This window comes from Phaethon lepturus, unplaced genomic scaffold, assembly GCF_000687285.1.
Source record: "Phaethon lepturus isolate BGI_N335 unplaced genomic scaffold, ASM68728v1 scaffold3012, whole genome shotgun sequence".
Taxonomy (NCBI): Eukaryota; Metazoa; Chordata; class Aves; order Phaethontiformes; family Phaethontidae; genus Phaethon; species Phaethon lepturus.
The window spans coordinates 34447-57603 of record NW_010521118.1 but is presented as its reverse complement, the minus strand read 5'-3'; the positions used below and the strand labels follow the sequence as shown (position 1 = coordinate 57603).

Sequence of the window (23157 nt, the reverse complement as noted above, 5' to 3'; positions counted from 1 at the left end):
TGAAGGCTCTCTGCCTTTACTATGAAATTTATGTCTCTCATCTACAACAGTGGTTTGTTTAAAAGGGAGATCCTAGACCTACTGGGTGCTCCTTCCCTCTTCAACAAACGAGGGAAAAGATTGACAAGAGTTTAAAAGGTTAGGTACTAACCATAATCACATTTGCTGTAAATTAAAACATTTTTCCCCTCCTACTATCTGCTCATTCATAAGAAACAAATGATCACAGTCTCAATTCCAATTATATTTTTTATAAAGGTTTTCAATACCAGAACATACTTATGTGAGCCCACATAATTTTCTCTTTGCTAGCCAAATAAACTCAATTTCCTCAACTTTCCTCACATGTTTCCAAACCTATTATCTTTCCAAAACCTCTTTTTTGTATTTCTTCTAGTTTTTCTACATCTTTTTAAGAGGCAGACTCCTACTACAGGACACAACACTACCCACTGCTAAGTCCCCAACACCAAATACTAAAATACATTAAAAAAAAAGATATCATTTTCCTTAACAGCATCCCATAACTAAAAGCACATTCTTTAGGCATTTACTGTTCTTTAAATACGTGTGGATTTAATTGCTTCCCTAATGTAATTCCTAACTAGAATAGACTAGACTATTTCAGTTGGAAGAGACCTGCAATGATCATCTGGTCCAGCTGCCTGACCAATTCAGGGCTAACCAAAAGTTAAAGCATGTTATTAAGGGCACTGTCCAAATGCCTCTTAAATACTCACAGCCTTGGGGCATTGACCAGCTCTCTAGGAAGCCTGTTCCAGTGTCTGACGACCTTCTCAGTAAAGAAATGCTTCCTAATGTCCAGTCTGAACCTCCCCTGGTGAAGCCTTGAACCATTCCCATGCATCCTATCACTGGATCCCAGGGAGAAGAGCTCAGCACCTCCCGCTCCACTTCCCCTCCTCAGGCAGCTGTAGAGAGCAATGAGGTCGTCCCTCAGCCTCCTTTTCTCCAAACTAGACAAGCCCAAAGTCCTTAGCCGCTCCTCATAGCACATTTCTTCCAGCCCTTTCACCAGCTTTGTTGCCATCCTCTGGACACATTCAAGGACCTTCTCATCCTTCTTAAATTGTGGGGCCCAGAACAGTGCTCAAGGTAAGGCCGCACCAGTGCTGGATACAGCGGGATAATCCCCTCTTTTGACCATCTGGCTATGCTGTGTTTAGAATCATAGAATCATTTAGATTGGAAAAGACATTTAAGATCATCAAGTCCAACTGTAAACCTAACATTGACAAGTCCACCACTAAACCATGTCCCTAAGCACCACGTCTACACATTTGAAGCACCCCAGGATGCGGTTTGCCCTCGTGGCTGCCAGGGCACGCTGCTGACGCTGAGCCTGCTGTCAACCAGCCCCGCACATCCCTTTCTGCAGGGCTGCTCTCCAGCCACTCCTCTCCCGTTTTATACTTGTGCCTGGTGTTACTCCATCCTAGGTGCAGGGTCCAGCATTTCAACTTGTTAAATTTCATCCCATTAATCACAGCGCAATGCTCCAACAGATCTAGATCCCCCTGCAAGGCCTCTTGTCCCTCAAGGGATTCAACAGTACCTCCCAGTTTGGCATCATCAGCAAACTTGCTAATGGTGCATTTGACTCCTGCATCAGATCATTGATAAATATATTGAACAGAACTGGCCCTAGAATTGAACCCTAAAGGAACACTACTGGTGACCAGTTGCCAGCCAGATGTAGCCCCATTCACTACAACCCTTTAAGCCCTGCCCTTCAGCCAGTTCTTCACCCAGCACACTGTGAACCCGCTCATCCCACAGTTGGACAACTTCTCCAGAAGGATGCTGTGAGGGACGGTATCAAAAGCCTTACTAAAATCCAGAAAAATTTATTTTCACTGCCTTCCCTTCATCCATGAGGCGGGTGACCTTATCATAGAAGGATATCCAATTAGTTAAACAGGACTTTCCCTTTGTGAACCCACGCTGACTATGCCTAACAATTGCATTATTCTTTAAACACCTTTCAATAGTACCCAGTATGATCTTCTCCATAATTTTTCCAGGAACTGAGGTTAGACTAACAGGTCTGTAGTTCCCTGGGTCTTCCCTAACACCTTTTTTGTAAATTGGAAGAACACTGGTTATCTCCCAATCAGCAGGGACCTCCCCAGACTCACAAGACCTTTGGTAGATGATAGAGAAGTGACCTGCCATAACATCCACTAGCTCCTTCAGAACTCTGAGATGAATCCCATCAGGCCCCATGGACTCATTCAGCTGATACAGCTGGTTCCTTACAATTTCAGTGTCCACAAATAGAAAGTCACGGTTGCCACACTCATGGTCCTCTGACTCAGGGGACTGGGCAGCCCAAGGTCTATCAGTATTAAAGACTGAGGCAAAAAACACATTGAATGCCTCTGCTTTTTCTTCATTCCTATTAATCAGATGACCATCTTCAACAAGTATTGGTCCAATGTTTTCTTTAGACCTCCTCTTGCTATTAACATACTTTAAAAAGCCCTTCTTGTTATCTGAAACAACATTGGCCAGTTTCAACTCTAACTGCGATTTGGCCTTGCGTGTCTTCTCCCTGCATAAATGAGCCGCAGCTCTGTACTCTTCTTCGGAAGCCTGGACTTGCTTCCAGAGATCATAGAGCTCTTTTTCCTCCAGAGTTCCACAAGGAGTTCCCTGTTCAGCCAAGCTGGTCTTCTGCCCACTTGCCTGACTTATGACACAGTGATCCAACTACCTTGGATCTTACTTCCTTAAAAGTGCTTCATTTCTTCTATCTCTAAACACTCTGCTGCTGTAGATCGTTGCCCAGTGAAATTGCCCAGTGAAATCCAAATTCTTTGGATCATTTAAATTCTACTTTTCATTATTTCTGCAATTTTTGTCAACTGAAGGAGCTTCTATAAATATTATAAATAAATTATCATCCAGATCATTACCAAAACCACAGAACTGCAGTAATTCCTGGACAGACCCCTGGTGACTTCCACTGTCTGAAACTAAGACTTCACCTGCTCTGTCAGCTTGTCTTCTACGTGTTGTCTCAGCCATAACTCCAGAGTTTGCTTGTAGAATTATGATTTGCAAGTGTCAGCTTGCTAAGTTTAAAGTTACGCTATCAACCACTTCCTTCCTATTCCCAAGTTCAACCAGTTTCTTAAGAGAAGGGGATTTTTCCATCTCAGATAGTTCTTAACAAAACCATGGTTGTTTTGCTCACTTGATTGTTCTCAAGGTGCTTATGAGCAGCTTAATAATTGGTTCTACTACTTCCTGAGTGACAAAGTCTGAACGATTAGTCTACAGTTCCCAAATTCTCCTCCCTTCATAAGAGTAGTCAGGATATTCTTTCATTCCTTAATCTCAGATGTATTTCTATCCATCACAAAAATTATATGCATTACTTACCTAATCAAAATTCACTTATTTTTTAAAAACATTGAGGCAGAGGTAGGGAATATTTCTGCTTTCTCTGACATTTGTTATTGTTCTCTCTCCCACTCTCCTCTCACTTCTTCAGTAGTTACGGAACTTCATTACCTTCACTACTTGCATTTTGCAACTCACCATTTCTAGCCTTTTTTGTTCTGAATTCTCGCATTCTTTCAGTAATTATCTCTATTATCTCTATTATCATATCATTATTTCTATTTTTTATGATCTTAATCATGGTAATGATCTGGATGATAATTTATTACCAAATCTTTTTTGCATCAGGATAGTTTGTGTCTTTTGTTCAGTCTCTCTGATAACTCCATAATGTCTTTTGAATCATCATGCTTAGCTATTTTCCAGTTCCAGAAAATACCTGGCAGCCTTCCTCTTTCTGATGCATTGTTTTTAATCATTACTGACATTTTTTGTTTTTAAGCTGCTCAAAACTTCCACAATTTCATTTGGCTCATTAGACCTCATCCTGTTTTCTGTTTTTCACACTTTTATATGGCTTCTACTTTTCTAATAACCTCCTTTTCTCAGATATTCAAATGTACAGGCTTTTTATCCCACTCAGTTCTTTTCAGCATCTTATTGATTATCACCATAAATTTTATTCCCTAATCCTCACCCCAGTATTGGTCATCTGAAAGCTCATTGCCAACAGCACCAATTCTACCTTCTAGCTATTCGTTTTCATTTCCTTTAACCTAGCTTTTAGTTTTCCTTAGGTTCTATGGTTACATTAGTTTAACTTAATAAATCTAAGAAAAATTTGACCAGATTTTAGATAAAATAAATCTGAACTGAAATCACAGTTAACAGGCAGTCACTACTTAGCCTTCCTTACCAATAATCTCAAGATTGATGTTCACCACTTGAGTAAAGTTTTCAGAATTCAAACCCACTGTTACGTTCAGAGGCTAAGGGTTATCACTTATTTATTTTAAGACCGCTGCCTCATTGCTTGCCCAGTCTATTTATTCTTTCTATATGGTGTTACTGATATTCACATGAAATGTTACACAGGATCGGAGTTACAACTACACACTAGTAGTCATTCTGAAGACCTAACAAGAAATCCTAAGACAAAAGATGCCACAACAACACAGGTGGCAGATTCAGTAACAAGATACTTCACTCAAACTGCCAACCAGCCCTCAGTAGGCTGAGGAATAGGTCTGTTAAAAACGATACTCTCCTCTTCACTGGGGCACCACTGCTGACCGCGATCATGATCAGTACAAGACTGCGACACAGAATTTCAGAAAACACACTGTCTCCATTTTTGGCCTCTGGCTTAGCTAACACAACCAAGCATGAGGTCAGGTCACCTTCAAACTTCTAAGAAAAGGCTCCTAGGAAGGAAAGGGAGGCATACAGCTGCTCTTTTGCTCTCAGGCATTCTTCCACAAAAGAAAAAGGGAGCTTGGGCATATGATGGCAATGTGTGATGAAGAAACTATTTTTTCTCTGCAGACAAGCTAGTTCTCTCTGTCTAGTGACACCAGCTCCTCTTCAGGAGGACCAGCCTCCCAGATGCCTTTATATGTGCCCTGTTAATGAAATCCTTGTGTTCTCAGGACCCATGGCAAGCCACATCTTCCTCTGGGGCCTGACAGCCTCCCTGAGCAAGCACTCCAAATGTTAGGTTGCATCTCATCCATTGATTTCCTTTGTCAGGAACATGACAAACACAATCCCAGCAAGTTAAGACAAGGACCTAGGTGGAGCCTTCCAAGGTCAGGATCCCTGTCTGGGCAGAGTCCCCCCAGCTGCAGGAAGAAGAAAGACTAACAACCACATTGGTGATACACCATTTTTCATACACTTCTTCCCTCTAGGTATCTGTAACAATACCTTCCTTGTTTTGTCTTGGCAAACTTGGCTGGCTAACATATTTGGTCTCACAGGTGTTTCGGTCTCTCCAACCACTAGCAACTATAGGCCATTAAGAAGTTCTCATGCTGCCAAAGAAACCTGCACTCTGGACAAAAGTATATAAGCCTAATAAAACCTGTAACCTGATGTAAAATTTAAGTCACCAGTAAAGGTGGACCCTCTGAACTAATATGTACTTAACATGCTACAGCAAAAAGGTATATAGCAAATTATTCAGTGTTCCAAAAAATATCAAAAGGCTCCCTACATACCAACATGTTCCCTCCTATCAAACATAATTATAATGATGTGTGTGGGTTAATTCCAACATTGCACTTTGTATTCAAGTACCACACAAGAAATTTTTCTGTTTCTGGAAGAAAAGCTTACCAGAAGACCACGTAATTTAAAAAAAATACAAAAAGGGACTATTTGGCAGTGATCTGAAAACACCCCGCAGATTCACCATGCCTCACTCTTTTTCCTCACAATCACAGGTCAAACTAGAATCTCCCACCAAACTTCCAGATTAGAATGAAGAAAGGTTGCTATGACAGACAGACAATTAATACATAAGCCCATAGTAATTTTTTTAAAATAAGAATCAGTATTTCAAACTAATTCAATATTTCACAAAGAAAATTCAGGTATGATGATTTGGGCAGCTGGCATTTATTGTAAAACCACTTCATTACTGGGAGCTCTTTCCTGTAACTGCAGGAGGCTACAATCTCCAATACTTACTACAATATCTCTACAGTATCACTGCAGAGCCTGTTTACCCTGTGTCTCATTTTTTGTTACGATATTGAACCAAAATCCACAGCAGGAGATAGGAATTATTATGCTTGGCACTGGACTAACAATGGCGTATCATTAAGTTTTGATGAGTGTCTCAAAGGAAAGTAGTTTTCAAGTCTGAACGTGGGGGACAGGCAGGAGACGAAGCAACAGATTGTGGGGAAAAACTTTGATCATGTCTCAGGTTGATCAAAGGGTCACCTGATACTTTTTAAAAGTCTCCCTGGGCATCCTGGAGACTAAGGTAGAAGAGACCAAGGGAGATGCTCTAAAAGCAGACAGTGTTATCAATTGCAAGGCAGGCCAGAGTAAATGGAAACTGGCTTCAAAAGAGATGAGAAATAAGTTATGATTTGAAGAAAAGTTTGGAGCAAAAACTGAATTCCCCACAGTGCACAGATTTTGACACCAAGTACATTCAGGAAGAAATTGAAGGAAAATGTGTTGTCATTATTATTTGGTTTATCTTGCTTTAAACAGTCAAAAGGAAGATTAATTGATTTTTAAAGGCATCACAAGGATCAAGAATCCAGCCTGTGCAAAACCTATTCATTTTACGAACTCAGTAACACAAACCTCCTCTGGCAACAAAACTGCCAGACGCTACAAAAACAGGCAGATACATTTCCTTGCCCCCTGCCTGGCAGTCGTCAGCTTCTGGATTCGGTAATAGAGCAAAGAAATCCCAGTGGAATTTCATCCTCCAGGAGCCAGCAGCAAACCCTGTGTACTTTTGAACTGATAAGCAATGTCCAGCCAGAAAAGGAGATTTGCATTCTTCAGGAACACAAAGTCTCATGGAGTGCTGTTTCTCTGTGCTTCCATCTGTCTACAGTCTGCTCCATTCCTCCTTTCTGCCTTGCATGTGGCACGAGCTTCTGTGACCGTCTATGTCAACGCAGCCAATGTAAATACTGCTGCATGCAGTGCCAGCTGTCCCAATCCCTGTAAAACCTATCTGAATGGCAAATACAGACTTTGACAGGATTTTCTTGCCACTATTCTTCCTACTGTTGGCACAATAAGACATGATATTTGCTGAGGATCATGCTTTGGTTTACCTTAAAATAGGTATCACCACATAGGTACAGCAGAACTACTTATTAGGTATAGTTTATGTGCCTCATTTTGAAAGTACTATAACAGAGATGCATACAAATTGACCTATTATCTGAGCTGTGCCTTAGAAAAACAGAAATTCATCTGCTGAAGATATATCCTGTGGCTCTACTTCAGAAAATAAGTCTGCACAATGAGATTGAAGCCCAAGTACATTCAGAGGATATTTAGTAAGTTTACTTGCCTGTCAAGAGCAGTAAGAGAGAATTAAGGTTCATCAGGAGGAGACAGTAATGGATGCTTGTGCAGTCCTGACAGACAGTGCTACTACAGAAAATCACATTAATGCAGTTAAGATCTTGATTAAGCAACAATTACTTCCACCCAACACCACTAATTTAATATATGCAAGCCTGACTTAGCAATTCATAATGGAATCTAAACCTACAGAAAGCAGATAAAATTCAAATAATCAAAATACTTTGTTTTCTCTGACAGCCATATATGTAGCTAGCCAAATAACAGATGAACATAAAAGCTGGTCTCTCTTACTATATTTCAATGTCTAGCTCTGAAATTAAATTAAAGGAAGGAATATACTTTCTTCACTTTAAAAAAACCAAAAACTTTTACTTCAAGACTTTTTTTTTTTAATCTGGACTACATATTAAACTGAAGACATATCTTAAGTTTAGAAGAAAGAGCAGCAAAGGGCAGCAAGCCAAATTACAGACATTAATTACTCTACAGAGTGTTAATGTTCTCCTAATGTAATTTTTCACTAAGTTTTACTGAAATTGAAATCATATTACAGTTCTTGACTAGACACACTAATTCTACATTCAATAAATGTAAAGAACATAGACTTTCTGATAATTCAAAAGTTCACAGTGCATTTTGCTGGGATAAAGTTCCAGGCCAAAACTTGCTGACTCTCTTCATACTGAGGCTGTGCTCATTACAAGATGTTACACTCTTCTGAAGGTAACAGCTAAATAAAAAAATATTTTAAATGGAACAAAAAACACAGGGTAACTTTCAAAGCAAGGAACTGTTCCGTTCATTGGATAACTAACACCTGCGGAGGAATGGTGTAAAACAACATGTGTAAAAATGCTAAGTCAGACATTGTACTCTGAAGACATCTTGCTTCTACTTCCAGGCCAGAAGAGGTAGTACATTTTCTATGAGGAAAGCACTGAAGCATAGATCTCCTGGTACCCTTCTCAGAAAGCAAAAGTCACAGTTTTGCTAAGGCGAAAAGTACATTTTCTAAGAAGCAGAAAGCAGAGAAAGGATCTGGGTATTCTGACCAAAGTGTCCAACAGTGATTCAGGCCATGCTCCAGCTGGGAATTCAGCTCCAGACAGCTGAGGAAATCCCATAGACTATCATCTATGCAAACTGCACCTTTGGATGTCTCATGAAACACAGAACAAATGCACGATTAGTCATAATGAAGATCAAAATTACGTAGCTCAGTAGAACTCAAGGCTTTAATACTTTCAGATACCACATGAAAGAATAAATAAGTGACGTGCCAAAGGTCACAGCAGTACAGCGAGAAAAACTCACTTCCAAGTCCTACTTCACACTGACTTGCTCTCACATGCTGATGCTGACAGTATACAAACACCAACATGCAGCACAGTGTTGCCTTTTACAAACAGTTCTTTGCAAAACTAGAATAAACCCTCTTTCTAATGTATTGTTTCCAGTGCCTGCCTTAGTAAGAAGAAAAAGTAATCAAGTTCAGCATGACAAGCCTACACCTGTACAAAACCGGGTACATGAATTAAATTTTGATTTTTAGCTGAAAATTTCCAACACCCTACTCTCTGGATAAAGTGGCTGAAAGAAAGAAAACTCTTTCAACATAAAAATACAGTAATAAGCATGTGAGTCTGCAGGGCAAGGGGTAGGGAGAGGTAGGGGTATTAATATGCTGTCAAAGAAAAGGTATAGCTTATACAGTCAGTATGTTTCTACTCACTGTATTAGGTACATATGGCAATCCATAAATTTTCTCCTGTGTTTCCTTTAGAATTTCTGTGGTTGACTTTTCTAAAGGATGTTTCCCATGGTAGATTTGGTCCAAGGCAGCATAAAATACCTGAAGAGATAAAATACATGTTTGTCTTTGGCACATGGCATTGGCATTTGACAACCAAAAAAGACAAATAAGAAAGGAGAGAGAGAGAATAGGGAGAGGGAAGAGTTTAAATATGTATGGTTTTGAAAATCTTCTATTTTTAGTATAACACGCAAGGAGAAAAACAGGTTTTTGAAGCACAACAACCACCATCATGACCTAAATCTGTGTTTAGGTCACTGAGAACACTGGAAGTACTAAATCACCTGCATTTTTGAATAAAATTAAGACCTGCCCCTAAAGCCCTCCAGTGAGTCCCCTTTTCAAAAAGAGTATTTTAAAATAGATTTAATAAAATGACTAAAAGTTATTTGAGTGGCAATTTTTGTGCAGAAGCATGTGAACTACAGCAGAACACAGGTGCACGACTAACTTCCTGAGGTGTTTGAAGATCAGAGAAGCAGCATCAATAAAAAGACTTTTCAAGCAAAGACAGCAAAGCAGAGTATCTGGCACTTTAACAGCAAACATGAAATAGGCATGGATGGAAGACAGTGCCAAGGCTCAGTGTGTGCCACCACTGAAAAAAATTGCAGCATTTATTTCTTTTAATATGAAGATTTCCTATTCTGTGGAAGTGCAGGGAAGACAGAAAAAGAGCCACCCACTGCTGTGCAATGCAAGATATTTTTGAGAAGTTTGGTGGATCCAGATATTTAAGCTGAAGAGTTCAGGTCAGGCCATCCTGTGGTAGGCACATTTCATAGGAAAACTGACAGCAGGGAGCCTCAAAAAGCTTTTGTGTAAGGGATGAAGCAAATAATTTGGCTAGAGATTCAGGCCAGTCACATTCCCAGGGACACTGCAATACCATTCCCAAGGAGATAAACACACTGTTTTAGGAATTATAACTACGAAATGCAGAAATTTTATGGAGAAAAGCTTCTTGGAGGTATTCTCCATCCATAGAGAATGGATGTTTTATGTGATCTGAATAACACAACCCCCTCAACCTGTGAAAAGATTCTTTATTATAAAATTTGGGTACAAAACCATTCTGAATTCTTTAATAATTTATCAGAATTCAGCATTTATTTTATTGGGGCTAGATACAACACAAAATTTCACCAAAATTGTGGCTGTTTCTAAAGGACCATATTCCTTCTACTTGAATAAGCTGTGTTCTAACATACAGAATCTTGATAAATCCTTTGAGAGTGTTTGTTGACAAATGATAAATTTGCAAATTTATTTTTTTCAAGAAAAACTGAGGGTTGTAACGAAAGGGCTGAAGAAGCCATGACTTTCAGGAGCTACTTCTGAATTGCCTACTTGCTTCCTACGGAGCTAATAAGGAGAAAAGAGATCAGTAAGACCTAAACTTGCACAATCAGCCATTAATGACACTGCAAGTTTTGTGTCCCAGATAGCAACACTGAACAAGAGATGCAAGCACTTAACATCACCCATCTACAAACCCAGAGTAGGCAGCAAATATCTGTTCAGAAGATAACTCCATGAAGACACTGCACCAAATGGCAAATAAGAAGTACTTTATTTTCTAAAGCCAAACTTTGCAAGTGTGTTTTTTATTTCCTATCATTATATTATATTATTCTATCATTATATTATAACTAAAAATCTAAAGAAAAACCTATACTCAATTGTAAAACCTACAATATTTTATACTTATTTGAAGAGATATGCCTTTCCATGTACTTTTCATCCTCAGAGCTGGTCTCTAGAATCCCAGGTAAAAAAGCTACAGCATTTATAGTAGCAAGGGTGACTGAGAATATGACCAACAGTAAGTACCATGAATAGATCTGAAAATTACCTGATATAGCAATCCTAGAAGACTCACTTTCTCCTGTCACTTTAGGCCTTTGTGACTCTGTAGGAGTCATTTCACATCAACTTCCCGTTCCTCTCAAAAAAAACCCAAGCCAAACCTGAGCAACTTCAGCATCTGACAATAGACTTTAGCATCCTGCTTCAGCCCAGCCTTGATTCTCTTTTCTTCTATCTTCCAGCTTTGTTAGGACCTGTTTGCAGTTTCTCTTCAGTGCTCCTCACAAGCTGGAAGAGACTGCACTGCAGTGGACCTTCTCTAAAGTAAAACTTGTAGTCAAATAGTTTGCGGTCAGGGAGCTGGAGCAAAAGCTCAACTCACAGCTAGTCAGTGGGGAAACGTCAGCTGAAGGCCAGTGAAATGGACTGCCTGAAGAACAATGTGGTGATAGGGAAATGAGTCACTGAAGCCATCTACAAGCTCTCCCCCGATCCTGGCACATGTAAAGCGTGGGAAGCAAGCTACGAGCCAGGCCACCTGGACAGTGCAATTTAAAAAAAAAAAAATCCATTCCAGAAAATAAACTTGGATTAATTTTATAGCCATAAGCACAAACCACAGTTCTGTGTGCTTACACAGGCCTCTGAAATGGGAAAGGGAGACACATCCCAGGACCACAGGATTTTAGGTGATACGGCCAAGGAGCATTGCTAACACTTGATATTAAGCAGTAGCTAGAAGATGATTTCTAAGTTCAGTAAAACACATTTCCCACAAGACCTAAAAATATGGAAAGGCCATCAAATAATTATCTTCATACTGTCTATTTTGCACCAACAGTGCAAAAACCATTATTAGTTAATATAGTTAACTACTTAACTAATAGAAACTATTTATTAGTTTCACTTGGTTCCAGTTCTTTCTAGCTCCTTGTCTGCTTAATAGCATTAATATGTAAACAGTTATGCATATTCCAGTGAAGTTACTACTGACTGAAAGTCTCTGGGACTCAAGCTGCATGGCAAAAGCCTCGTGAGAAGATGCATGCATTCTCCTATCTTTCCTCTTGAGTAACTGATTACGTGAGCTGGAAGAAAATCCAGAGGTATTATAGTTATGATGAAAACCCAGTATCATTTCTTATTTTCACATGCCAATAGACTTATGTTCTGAACGGACCAGAAAAAACCTTTAGGCACCTTCCCCACCGCTGGAAGATTTGCAAGCATTTTTCTTTCTTTTAAAGGTCAAATATGGCTTACATATCATCTAGTTGTCCATATAGAATATACTCTTTACAAAGTCTGAAGGAAAGTATTAGAGTCATCATTCACAGTTTTTTCAGGTATATACATTAGTAGTACATGTATACTCTGGCATCTGCAGATTGAAATATATGTTTTTCTTCAATGAATTATTATATTTTTAAATCTGCATGAGTAACAATACATGCTTCTATAAAGGAATGTATGAACTTTGTATTTTCCATGCAGTCTACTTCTCTGGGACATTTTTTCTGAATTCATAAAGAGAATAGCTCTGCCAGTCTGTCTCTTTGAAATTAGTGCATACTTCTGTGGGTACTACATTTGGAATCTCCAAAAACATGATGCTGAAAGTAGGAAATGAATAATATTATTCAGTGGGGCATTGTAGTCATTTGGCATGGGTTGAGACTGGTTGAACATTAGCTACACAAGAGTAATTTGAGGGCAAGCAGCCTGCTTAATCACTGCATCACTGCCAGCACCAGTCAATCATTAGGTGCCCACAGGAATGAGGCCACCAGAAGTGGGTGTTCTCTCCCCAGTTCTAAAGCTATGGGGTCTGGAGTCACTCTAGGACAGAACCTACAGAGATCCCAGGAGCAGCTGAGGGCCAACAGCGCCAAGAGGGTTGCAGAGTCCACCCCATGGGACTGATGCAATGACCCCTCCTTGACTTACTTCTGGAGCATGCCATCTCCCCCATCACAGGACAGGGAGGCCATGTCACTTGTTAATATATCTGTGATTTAAAGTGTTCTTGGTATACAAGCCCATTTAGCCCACACACTGTCAATTTTGTCTCAAACCTTGACAGATTACAGCAAATAAGTATTAAAAGTTGAAAGGAAATCTGTCAGATCTATATATAGCTGTTATGGGCACACCAGAAAAGAATGGGTGCATGTGAAAGCACTTGATCATCACTTTGGTGGTCACTAGTCTGTACATTGGCAAATCATTCTGTGTTGGTGGACTTCACAAACAGAGGTCCACCACTAAGCATTCTCAATATAAATTTTATTTCCATCCAGACTTGTTTCTTTCCGCCAAAAAACTCACTGTATTAATTAATTATATTCTTGCCCACATTCTTTCTAAATTCTCAGCTATCTCTATACGAGAACCTTTCAGAGCAAGGAGTGTGCATTTCAAAATCAGACCTGAAGAGAAGGTGCAATTATTTTCATGTCACAGAGGTATAGCCACAGGTAGTTCACACCTGCACAGCCAACGCTGGCCACTGACAGCCAGTGCTGCACTGAAAGAGTGATTAAAAAATCCATTAAGTTTAACCAATGAAAAATACATGTATATACTGAAAACAGTGTTAAGTCTGGTTTTGATTAGTGTAACTGACACGTATACATTTACAGGTCCACACTCCAGTATTCTGATTAGTTTTAAATCACTATAAATAACAGCCCAGAGCAAACTGCAAATATTTAACTAAGTTTTCCCTTTAAATCAACTTCAGTTAACCAGTGCAACTCATGTTTGTAGACAGGACTGCAATCATTTGGGCACTTTTCAAAGTGAAGAATTACAAAGATCTGACCTTTAAATTTGTTTCTTTCCATGTCTTGAAAATAATGACTACCCTTTATTAAGGTACTAGGAGAATTACCTCACCTAAACACTAGGTCAAGTGTAAAAAGAAAAATTATATGCTTCTGGCTTAAGGCAAAACAAAGAAGAAAATGAAATCACAAAAAAATCACACAGCAGAAGCTTGTAGCACACTAAATGCAGCCAAACTCTTACTGTAAAAAACAACTTGGCTGTATTCTAATGCTACTGTTCATATCTGAGAACTGCTGTTGCAAGACTGAAAACAACTAAATACCCATTTTAGATAGAACCCTAATTTCCTTTACTTCCTTTCAAGAAAAGCAACACTGAAAGTTTGTTTATGGGAATGACTGACCAATCACATCTTCCCACAGAAAATAAAGGTCTATGAATTTAATTACTGCTCCTTAAGGCTGTGAGAGAGAAGCCTTACAGCCTTATAGCTCAGCCACCAATTCTGATGGCAGTAACAAGTTGCCGCTTTCATACTGGAGCTGCAGAAGACAAGGAGCTCAGATCACATTCTAGTAAATAAATGAGCTGGTTTGATTTTACTAAGGTGGCCTGTATCTCTCAGTCCTGCTACACTTCAATGACTGGAATGTATGCGATACTTTCTCTACTGCAAGCTCTCCTTGGATGATTCTGTTAATTTAAGAACTCAATTTTAAACCACATTTGGGAATACTGATAATCCAACCATTTTCAAAAGCTGCAGTTTTCAAGATATTTTCCCACAAATTTAGACATTTAGCTTTAAGCAGATGGCATAGAATACATTCACAAAAACAAACATGAATACATAATATAAAATTAATTCATTTTCACTGTTTTGCATATAGTTAGATAACGTGTCTACATTAAAATAAAAATTTGGTAAAATTGTAAAAATTAAAATATGTTCTGTAAGTTCTGCATAGACTGTAGAGACTAAAATGCAAACAACATACCTGGAGCTGCATATCAGCAGCAGCACACACCTTTTTGGACTCACATAGTCTTGACACCATGTTTTTTGGTAGCGGCTTGAAAAAAAAAAAAGTCAGAACATATTTAGAGTTGTTGTATATTTGTAAATAGTATGCTTACTACTAGAAAAGGCTGAAGACAAAAAAAAAAAAGACTCCTGGTGATCATAAAAACATATTTGAGGTACTGTGCATTGAGGAAAGAAATCTCATTTGCTAAACAAAGCATTAAAAGGGCAATTAAGATATTGGCAGTAATTTACATAGCAATCAAAAAATCACTGTGTCTCAGCGTTTGTTCTTCTATAAGTTGATCCTATGTTCCCTTATATGCCTGTTAAAAATATTACAACTATCTTTAGAGTGAAAGAACAGATGGGGCAGTTAAAGTCCTTCCAGGTCATCCTGACTAATCTTCAAAAGCAGATATTATAATAGATTCTCCTGTTGTTCTTTGAGCATAGTTCACTTAGATTTATACAGAGGCCCACATAACCCCACAAGCTCAATGGGAGTTTTCATAACTTCAACTGTGACAGCATCAGGCCTTCTACCCTAACCCACATAAAAATGTTTGGTCATACTGAACTGAACAGTAGATATCTACCCTTTGAATTTTTTAACAAAGTTGAATTTATTCCACATCTATGCAATAAAATTATCCATGCCACCACAGACTGAAAGTCAGAAACATTTTTCAAGTCATTAAGCAAACTCTTTTTGACTTTCTATCCAGACGTCTACAAGTACATCCAAAGATTTTTTAACACCAGATTTTTAAAAATATCTGTATATGAATGCTTGACCTTATACTTCTTCCACTGCTTCCTGAAGCTTTTCAATAGATGTTTTTCCTAGTAAGCATTTTTTTTTGCTAGCAGTTTTATTAACCAAACATATCAAATATGGTTAAAATAACTGAGTTCCTGCTAAAATATTAAGAAAGTTACTACAATTTATACAATGTAATACAGATGTTTAGGATAACACTGAACTCTAAAAGCATACCTACACTTTTACAGTGTGTTGAAGTGTTTAAGAAATAATACATGAAAGTCTACAGATCCTCATGGCAGAGCCATATGTTTAGATTCTGTGCAAATGATATAACTTCAAGACAAACAATGTTAATGTTCACAGAATAAAACCCAACTCCAAAGAAGTTACACATAAGTCAGGAAAATGTTATCAATTAACTCTGTGGAATCTGGAAGTTAAAGCAGGTAAGAAAAGCTCTCAAGTTGCACAGCTGTTTTATGCAGTAGCTTGCCAACACTTGTAACCTCTTCTCCAAGACAAATGTGAGCTGGGTCAAGAATGGGATAGAACAACACCCACTATTTTGCCTGTCATAAATGTGCACAGCTGTTAAATTTCAACACAGAAAAATAAACGAATGAACATGAAGTGTGTCCTACAGTATATGCTTGTTAGGCCAGTATTTACCTTCCCAAATACAAAAATTCTGTTTCAAATTATTTTGGACTACTGGAGTAAGAGTGAATGGGCAGTTATCCATAGTAAGAAAGATTTTAGTAGCTGTCTACCATGAGGTTCCATACTGGGTTTAGTATTGTTCAAACTACTTAATTATGTAGGAAAGTTATTAAGGCAAGAAGCAAAGTAGAAAAAGTTACAAATTATAAAAAGTATTTTGGTTGGACAATTTTTCTCCTGGATCTATGAACATTTCTTATCTCATCTTCTTAGACAGAGTGAAGCATGCACTTCAATACTTTTCACCCTGGAACTAAAGCACATGCGGGTTTGCAGTAACACAGTTTCAGTTGTCATGCATGAACCCCTTGTGTAAGGAAATCTATAGAATTTTGAACAGATTTTGTTATTAAGCACCAAATTTTTTTATTTCCTAGTGAAGTAGTGTGGATGGAATTACACAAAACTGATTTCTTCTAGAGGCACTTGTATTTTGGATATAGTAAAGTATGAGAAAACTGGATGGGAATTCATAAATTGTAATTTGTCAGTGTTAAAAAAGCTGAACATCCAAAAGCTTGGCAACAGCAAATATGTATATTTTACACAGTTATAATTTAAGAGTGTTAAAGCCAAGAGCACCCCTACCAGTAAGGTCAAACCAGCTCTTTCAACATAATGGATTTTCAATTTTATATTCCAGCCATATTAAATGACGGTAAGAGGAAGTTAAGTGCACAGGCTTTCAGCTGGTACACAAAATAAATAGAACAAAAGGCACGAAGACTTTTCCAATTGGCATTTTGGTAAACCACAGTCCCACAGATCCTCAAATGAATTGGGAAATCCAAGTTTGCAGTTCAGTGGGGCACAGAGCAGCAAGCACTCTTCAGCAATGCAGATAGACTTTGTACACTCCCTGGGAGATCTGGTCACATCCAACCCTGCTCAAGAAACAACTGAAGCAGGTCTAATTCTCAGTTCAGAGCTAAGCATTTCTTACAGACTCTCCACCCAAGAAAGTCTTGCCTTCTTTTGACTGTACTGCAAATAGCTGACCTCAAGCCAGAGAGGACTGCTGAAAAGGCAGCCTCTGCATTCATTCAGTTCTTCCTTACGTTCTGCTACAAGCATCTATCTTCTAAATCAAACTCCTGAGAGGAGACACAGAATGATCATTAATAATGTACTAAAATCCTTTGCACAGGAGATGGCTTAGCACCACCTTCTAGAGACCAAGTAAAATGTAGGTAATATCAAGAGCCTCTAAGAAAATCTTATCTTTTTTGCAGCTGTATGAATATCAAAGTACCTCTACTCTGCCCTGAAGATCAAGCTCTATTGTTTGAGCAGATTAAAATCAACAGGAAATTACAAATCATTCTTAAGACAGTACCTATGGACAAAAAGGCACAGGAGAAAAAGACATAAACGTTCTTTTGTTTAAATCTATCAGTGCTACTGATCTGGCTCAAAGATTGTGTTGTGATCATAATTCACAAGCCAAGCAGAATTTGGCACCAGAAAAACATTGCCAAAATTAGATTAAATTGAAAGAATGATGAAAAGGAGACCACTTATTTTTCCCAAAGCACGTTTGGGATTTTAAAATTTAAGATTTCAGGGAACTAAAATTAGACCCCAGAGGATTTTCCAAAGATCACCACTCCTTTCCAAAGTTTGTTTCTGTGAATGTCAGGCATACAGATATGCTGAGGTCTTGAATGTACTGAGGAAGATGCATTGTTTCAGGCAAGAGAAACTATTTCTCCTTGCTCCATTACAATCTCATATAGCCCCTTAATAAGCAGCTGAGTGAAGAAAAATATGCATCAGCATCATTGTTTTACTCATCCTGAAAGATGAACTGTCCGATAAAAACCAAAATCAAACTGTCATCTTTGTTCTAAAAGACAGACTTCACAAAGCTTTGGCTAAAACTATGATAATTGAATAACCGTTCCATTTTTAAAATTTAAACACTACATGCTTTACTTCGGGTTCCACTTTTCAATCCTTCTATATTAAGTAACTTTAAGATCTTGGCATGAATTTTTCAGCATGTTTGCCATGGTGGCTTAAAAGAACAGAATTCCCTGTGTCTCAAAGCACACTTAACTCCTTGCTGCTGTGCAGTAACGGCGACACATTACGACTGTTTACTATCTGTGGGCTTAATTCTTGTAATCATGCTAATACAACACTGCCTTTGTAATTCCATCTCTGTGAAAAAAAACGAAGTCAGTTCAAATTTGAACAGCTGAAATACTGGCCTTTGATCAAGAGAGCCTCCAAAGACACACAAGCTTAAAATGATTTAGCTCGACAGACCTACCACATATCTGTGCACTTAACAAATGAAATTAAACAAACACAGGGATACAAAATGGTACACACCAGATCGTCTGCTTAAGCACTGTTATGACCTCATTTTGGTACAGCTTGACTTCATGAGCTTACCTGAGTAATTCAACTTTAATAACTAATTAACACGGTCTTCTCTATTTCTTTTTTCTCCTCCTCAAGGATTTTCTGTTTTGAGTTATCTTTAAGATCAAAGGAAAACTAGGCTTGCTACTTTCTTGGAACAAGTATTTTTGTGCTGGCCAGCTTTTTGAACTAAATTCACAAGACTTACTCCTTTTGCCAAAAGAGCTTGCAAGCTTTTTCACTCCTCAGTACTCAACCACACAACCATCCAAAATGCAAAGAAATCAGAGACAACCTTTCAATAAACTTCAAGATATTTTGGACCTCATGATCCACATCTATATGCATAACACATTCACATCTTTGAAAGCCTGCCCACCAAATCTTTTTTCTGCAATGCTACTAAAAAACAGTTTTCAACAGTTCATATGTTTTAATAACCAAAACAACACCTCTTTTCCCCTCCTCCTCCCATAAGCATAAGCAATGATACTAAGTGAGGATACTCAGGACCAGTCCTTCTACAACTGGCTTTTATGGCAAGGGCAATCATAAGCTGAGACTGTGCTACCAAGTTTTTTTTGATGTAATTATGATCAGTAGGAGTGTTAAAAATGACACCACCTAAAATTTGCATGCAAAAACTATAGCATAGATGCAGCAATGCCGAAAGAAGAATGCTTTTTCAAATTATCTGCACTGCCTCCTCAACAAGTTAGGTCAGCAAAAAACCCTCCTGTCAACATCCAGCAGAGCTATGCTGGTGTAGTTGTTTCAGGAAAGATCCTCACCCAAGAAAAGATCGGCCTCTTTATTCATAAAAGGAAACTTAAATGGAAGCTCTCATATGGAACAACATTTGGATGAAATGGTTTTATAAATTTCATATTTTAACTGTTTCACCCACCTTCCTTACTTCCCCTTGAAAAGGGGTAAAGTGGGCTCATTTTTCTTTCAAATAACTAAAAAACTGGAGAAGAAAGTGCTGATTCAAATTTCTATTTGCACACCAAAAAAATTAGTTAGGGAACAAGTACAGAAAATGTAAGCCCCAAAAGCATTTTTGTGAAGTTGTGAATGTAAAAGCGCTGGGATTTTCTGTTCAAAGTATTTCGTAACATATACAAAACAGATAAAAGTAATTGCTCTAACAATCACTAAATTTCAAGAACAGAAAAGATTACTTCAATCTACTAGTATTTAAATGGCAGATACAGAAATCTGATATCACCTTCTTAAAACTAGCTTAGATGAACCAACATAAGGAAAAGCAGATTCATATATGTTGGATAATGGCTTAAAAATACATTCTAAATTTAAAAAAAAAGCAATTAAAAGGAAGCCGTCTAAAGCCCTCAAAAGCCACACAGCAGTTTCAGGCTCTTTTTCTCATCTCCAGCATAATCCATTCTTGCTCCTTCAAGACTGAATTTCTACATTAAACCTCTCTCAATTGCTCTCTGAAAGGGCAAGATTTCACCACCAATAAACAGAAGTTTATGGAAATGCCAAATGGGACACAGCGTCTGGTTCTTAGCTTTTGCACTGCAACTAAACATGGTTTAGATTTGTTAAGCCATTTTGAAAATACAAAGCCATAAATAATGTTCCACAAATCTTTTTCAGATGTTTTAGTCAAGCTCATTCTCTGAACTCATATACAATCAGATTAACTGCACAATGTTTAAACACTACATGAACTTTATAGAGAACACTAGAAAGCAGTATTTTGGTATGTGGACTCAAACACATAAATGATGAACACTCCTGAACCAAGTACTTTTAACTTCCCGGTTTTAAGGAGACTTTCTTAGTGCAATCTATTCTGCAGAAATGATTGCTCTGTAAAAACAAAACAAAACAAAAAAACCCAGAGCAAATTTCTCAGACAGTATCTACCAAAATAGAAGTTAAGCAACATATTTTTATAATCGTTCAATGGAGGCAAACATAATTCCACTTTCATAATACTGAAATATACTGAATGCTTAGTAGTGGATAAAAAGCTTCAATGAAGTGTAACACTAAACAATTTAAGAGGCTTTCCTGTTTTTGCATTGATGGATAGTCTATTCTTCAACTACCACATCTGAGTACACTAAAACTTGTCTCAATCAAAAGCACTAGAAAAAGATCTTTGGTTATTGTTTACTGGTTTGTATTTTTGAAGTGGCTGTACAAATATAAATCATATTCTGCTGCTATGCGTTAAAGTGACCAATAAAAGTCACCTTGTTCCAAAGAGCACTGTTTTCTAAATTTCCCATAGAAAGTAGATCTTGCAGTAGACTGGCATAAAATAGCTTTATGTAAAAAAGGTATCAGAGTTTTAATGCAGAGATTCATGACCGCCAGAATCTAACTAATCCTAATCTAATCCTAAATAAAGCAATACACTCTCCATCACAAAATATTTCAATCACCACCCTACACACTGCTAAAAATGGGGATTTTTAAACACTGCAGATCATTGCCACTTATTTCCACAATTTGGTACCTGAGCTTTATTTTATAGACAGTTCAATGATGAATCACTATTTTTGTCATAATTTACCTGTAATTAAATTAAAACATTCCACATAACTTGATTTGCACAGAAGTTGTTCACCTACTATACTAAGTTTGTGTAGTGTAGAAACCACACAACCTTTGTAGGAAAAAAAGGTTGAAAGTTTTAAATATGTAACTGGAACCTTGCATATAAGGATCTGGTATTCTTTTACAGATCACGTTTATCTTTTCTGCTATGAGAATATTAACATTTTTTCTGAATAATTGAAATTATAATATTAAAATCATTTCTATCCATTGTTTATTTCTACTTTAAAGATTATTAACAATACATGAAAATATGATTCTTTTCCTGAATACATTTATTCCTATTTTTAAATATTTTACGTAGTAATTTTCCCTACCTGTCCCGTTTTATAATGCCTTGCAAACTGGTTAACCACTCGATAGTCATTTGCAAAGTACTCCATCAGAATTGAGGGAACTTCAGCAAAATCAGTAGGACATCTGGTTCCTAGAGGTAGAATAATTGTAGACGTTAGCATTTGCTATTTTCATTAACACAAACAGTTAACTCTTCCAAAAAGGTTTTGCAATTTTCAGTTTGGACTTTTGGTGAACTTTAATGTTCTTTCATTTATTAAGTCAATATTTTATTTCCATAGCATTATTGTACATATTGCCAGAAAAGCTTCATTATAATCCTACACATTTTACTATAAATCACAAAGTAAAACAAAATATTTGAACAGCTGGGTGAGGCACCTTATAAAGCTCTGGATCACACCCTTTTTAAACTAAACCAGACTACAGCCAAACTGGCCCTACATGAAACACAAAATCTATTTAAGTGTCCTAAACCTAAATCAAACTACAATGTAAATAAAACTCTGCCTTAATCCCATTCACAGTTACAATTTTTAGCTTCCATCTGTTTGCTGAGCTTACTTATGCTTTATATTAACCTTGCTTTATAATACCAAGTCATTCACCCAAGGAACACTCTTGTAGATTGAAGACATGTTCTAAGTAAGTGCAATGAGGTAATATCTTAGTAGTTAGCATTTTCAGAAAACACCTTCCCATAAACCTTATTTACTCTAATCTTTATCAGCACTTTGCACAACGGAAGTTATTAAGAAGCACAATGCATCACCAAATCAAAGCTGCATTTCTAATTTCTATATTAAAGTTAGGGATGTACAAAGATGTTGCTTTAGTAATGGACCCACTGGGTCATCACCTCTATCTCTGTCTATTAGAGACAATGTTAACATTCAACACTAGTCTTCAATTAAGTACGGTTTTTGTTCCTACTATTCCTTCTTGAAGACTACTTTTTAAAATCACTCCTTTGATCTTTACAAACCTTTCTCTAATTTTTCATCTGAATTCATAATCTGTTCCTGCTCAATGTTTTCAGATCGATACTGCTCTTTAGTATAAATAGCATTTCCCACACTTTTAGTTCTTAAATTGAGAGAAACTATATTCTCTCTCAGCCATCATTATCTGAAGGCAAGATGAAGTCTAAAAGACTATCCATTGATGCTCCTCTCTGCACCTGCTTGTTTGAATTCACCTTCAGACCAGAGACACAAAACCATGCCCAACCATTGCATGAGATTTCACCAGTATCTTTTTTAATCACTCTAATACTTGCTGCTGTTAGATACACCTCTGAGGTAATTTCAAATCACATTTGCCCCTTTCACAGACACATTAGCTATTTTTAGTTCTGGATTAACACATAAAACTGTTCTTCTGTTCCTCCACCACTGCTGAAATATCCATTTGATAACATAAAATCTCTTTGTACTCTTTAAATGCAAGATCTACATTGTGTAGCTCTGAATTGCATTTTACTTCTAACACTGCAGTATCCAGTCATTCAGTTCTTCTACAATACACCAA

General features: G+C 37.6%; 1 protein-coding gene across 1 annotated transcript in view; it reads right to left on the bottom strand.

Moving 5' to 3' along the window:
* The window catches only part of MIPEP (mitochondrial intermediate peptidase), a gene marked incomplete at its 5' end in the record, with an annotated part of 74614 nt that overhangs the window by 18235 nt on the left and 33222 nt on the right, over positions 1–23157 (bottom strand). The window contains 3 exons of the mRNA XM_010281399.1: positions 9170–9289; positions 14848–14922; positions 21648–21757. Coding sequence (XP_010279701.1) covers positions 9170–9289; positions 14848–14922; positions 21648–21757 — 305 coding nt within the window. The remainder of the gene's footprint in view (positions 1–9169; positions 9290–14847; positions 14923–21647; positions 21758–23157) is intronic.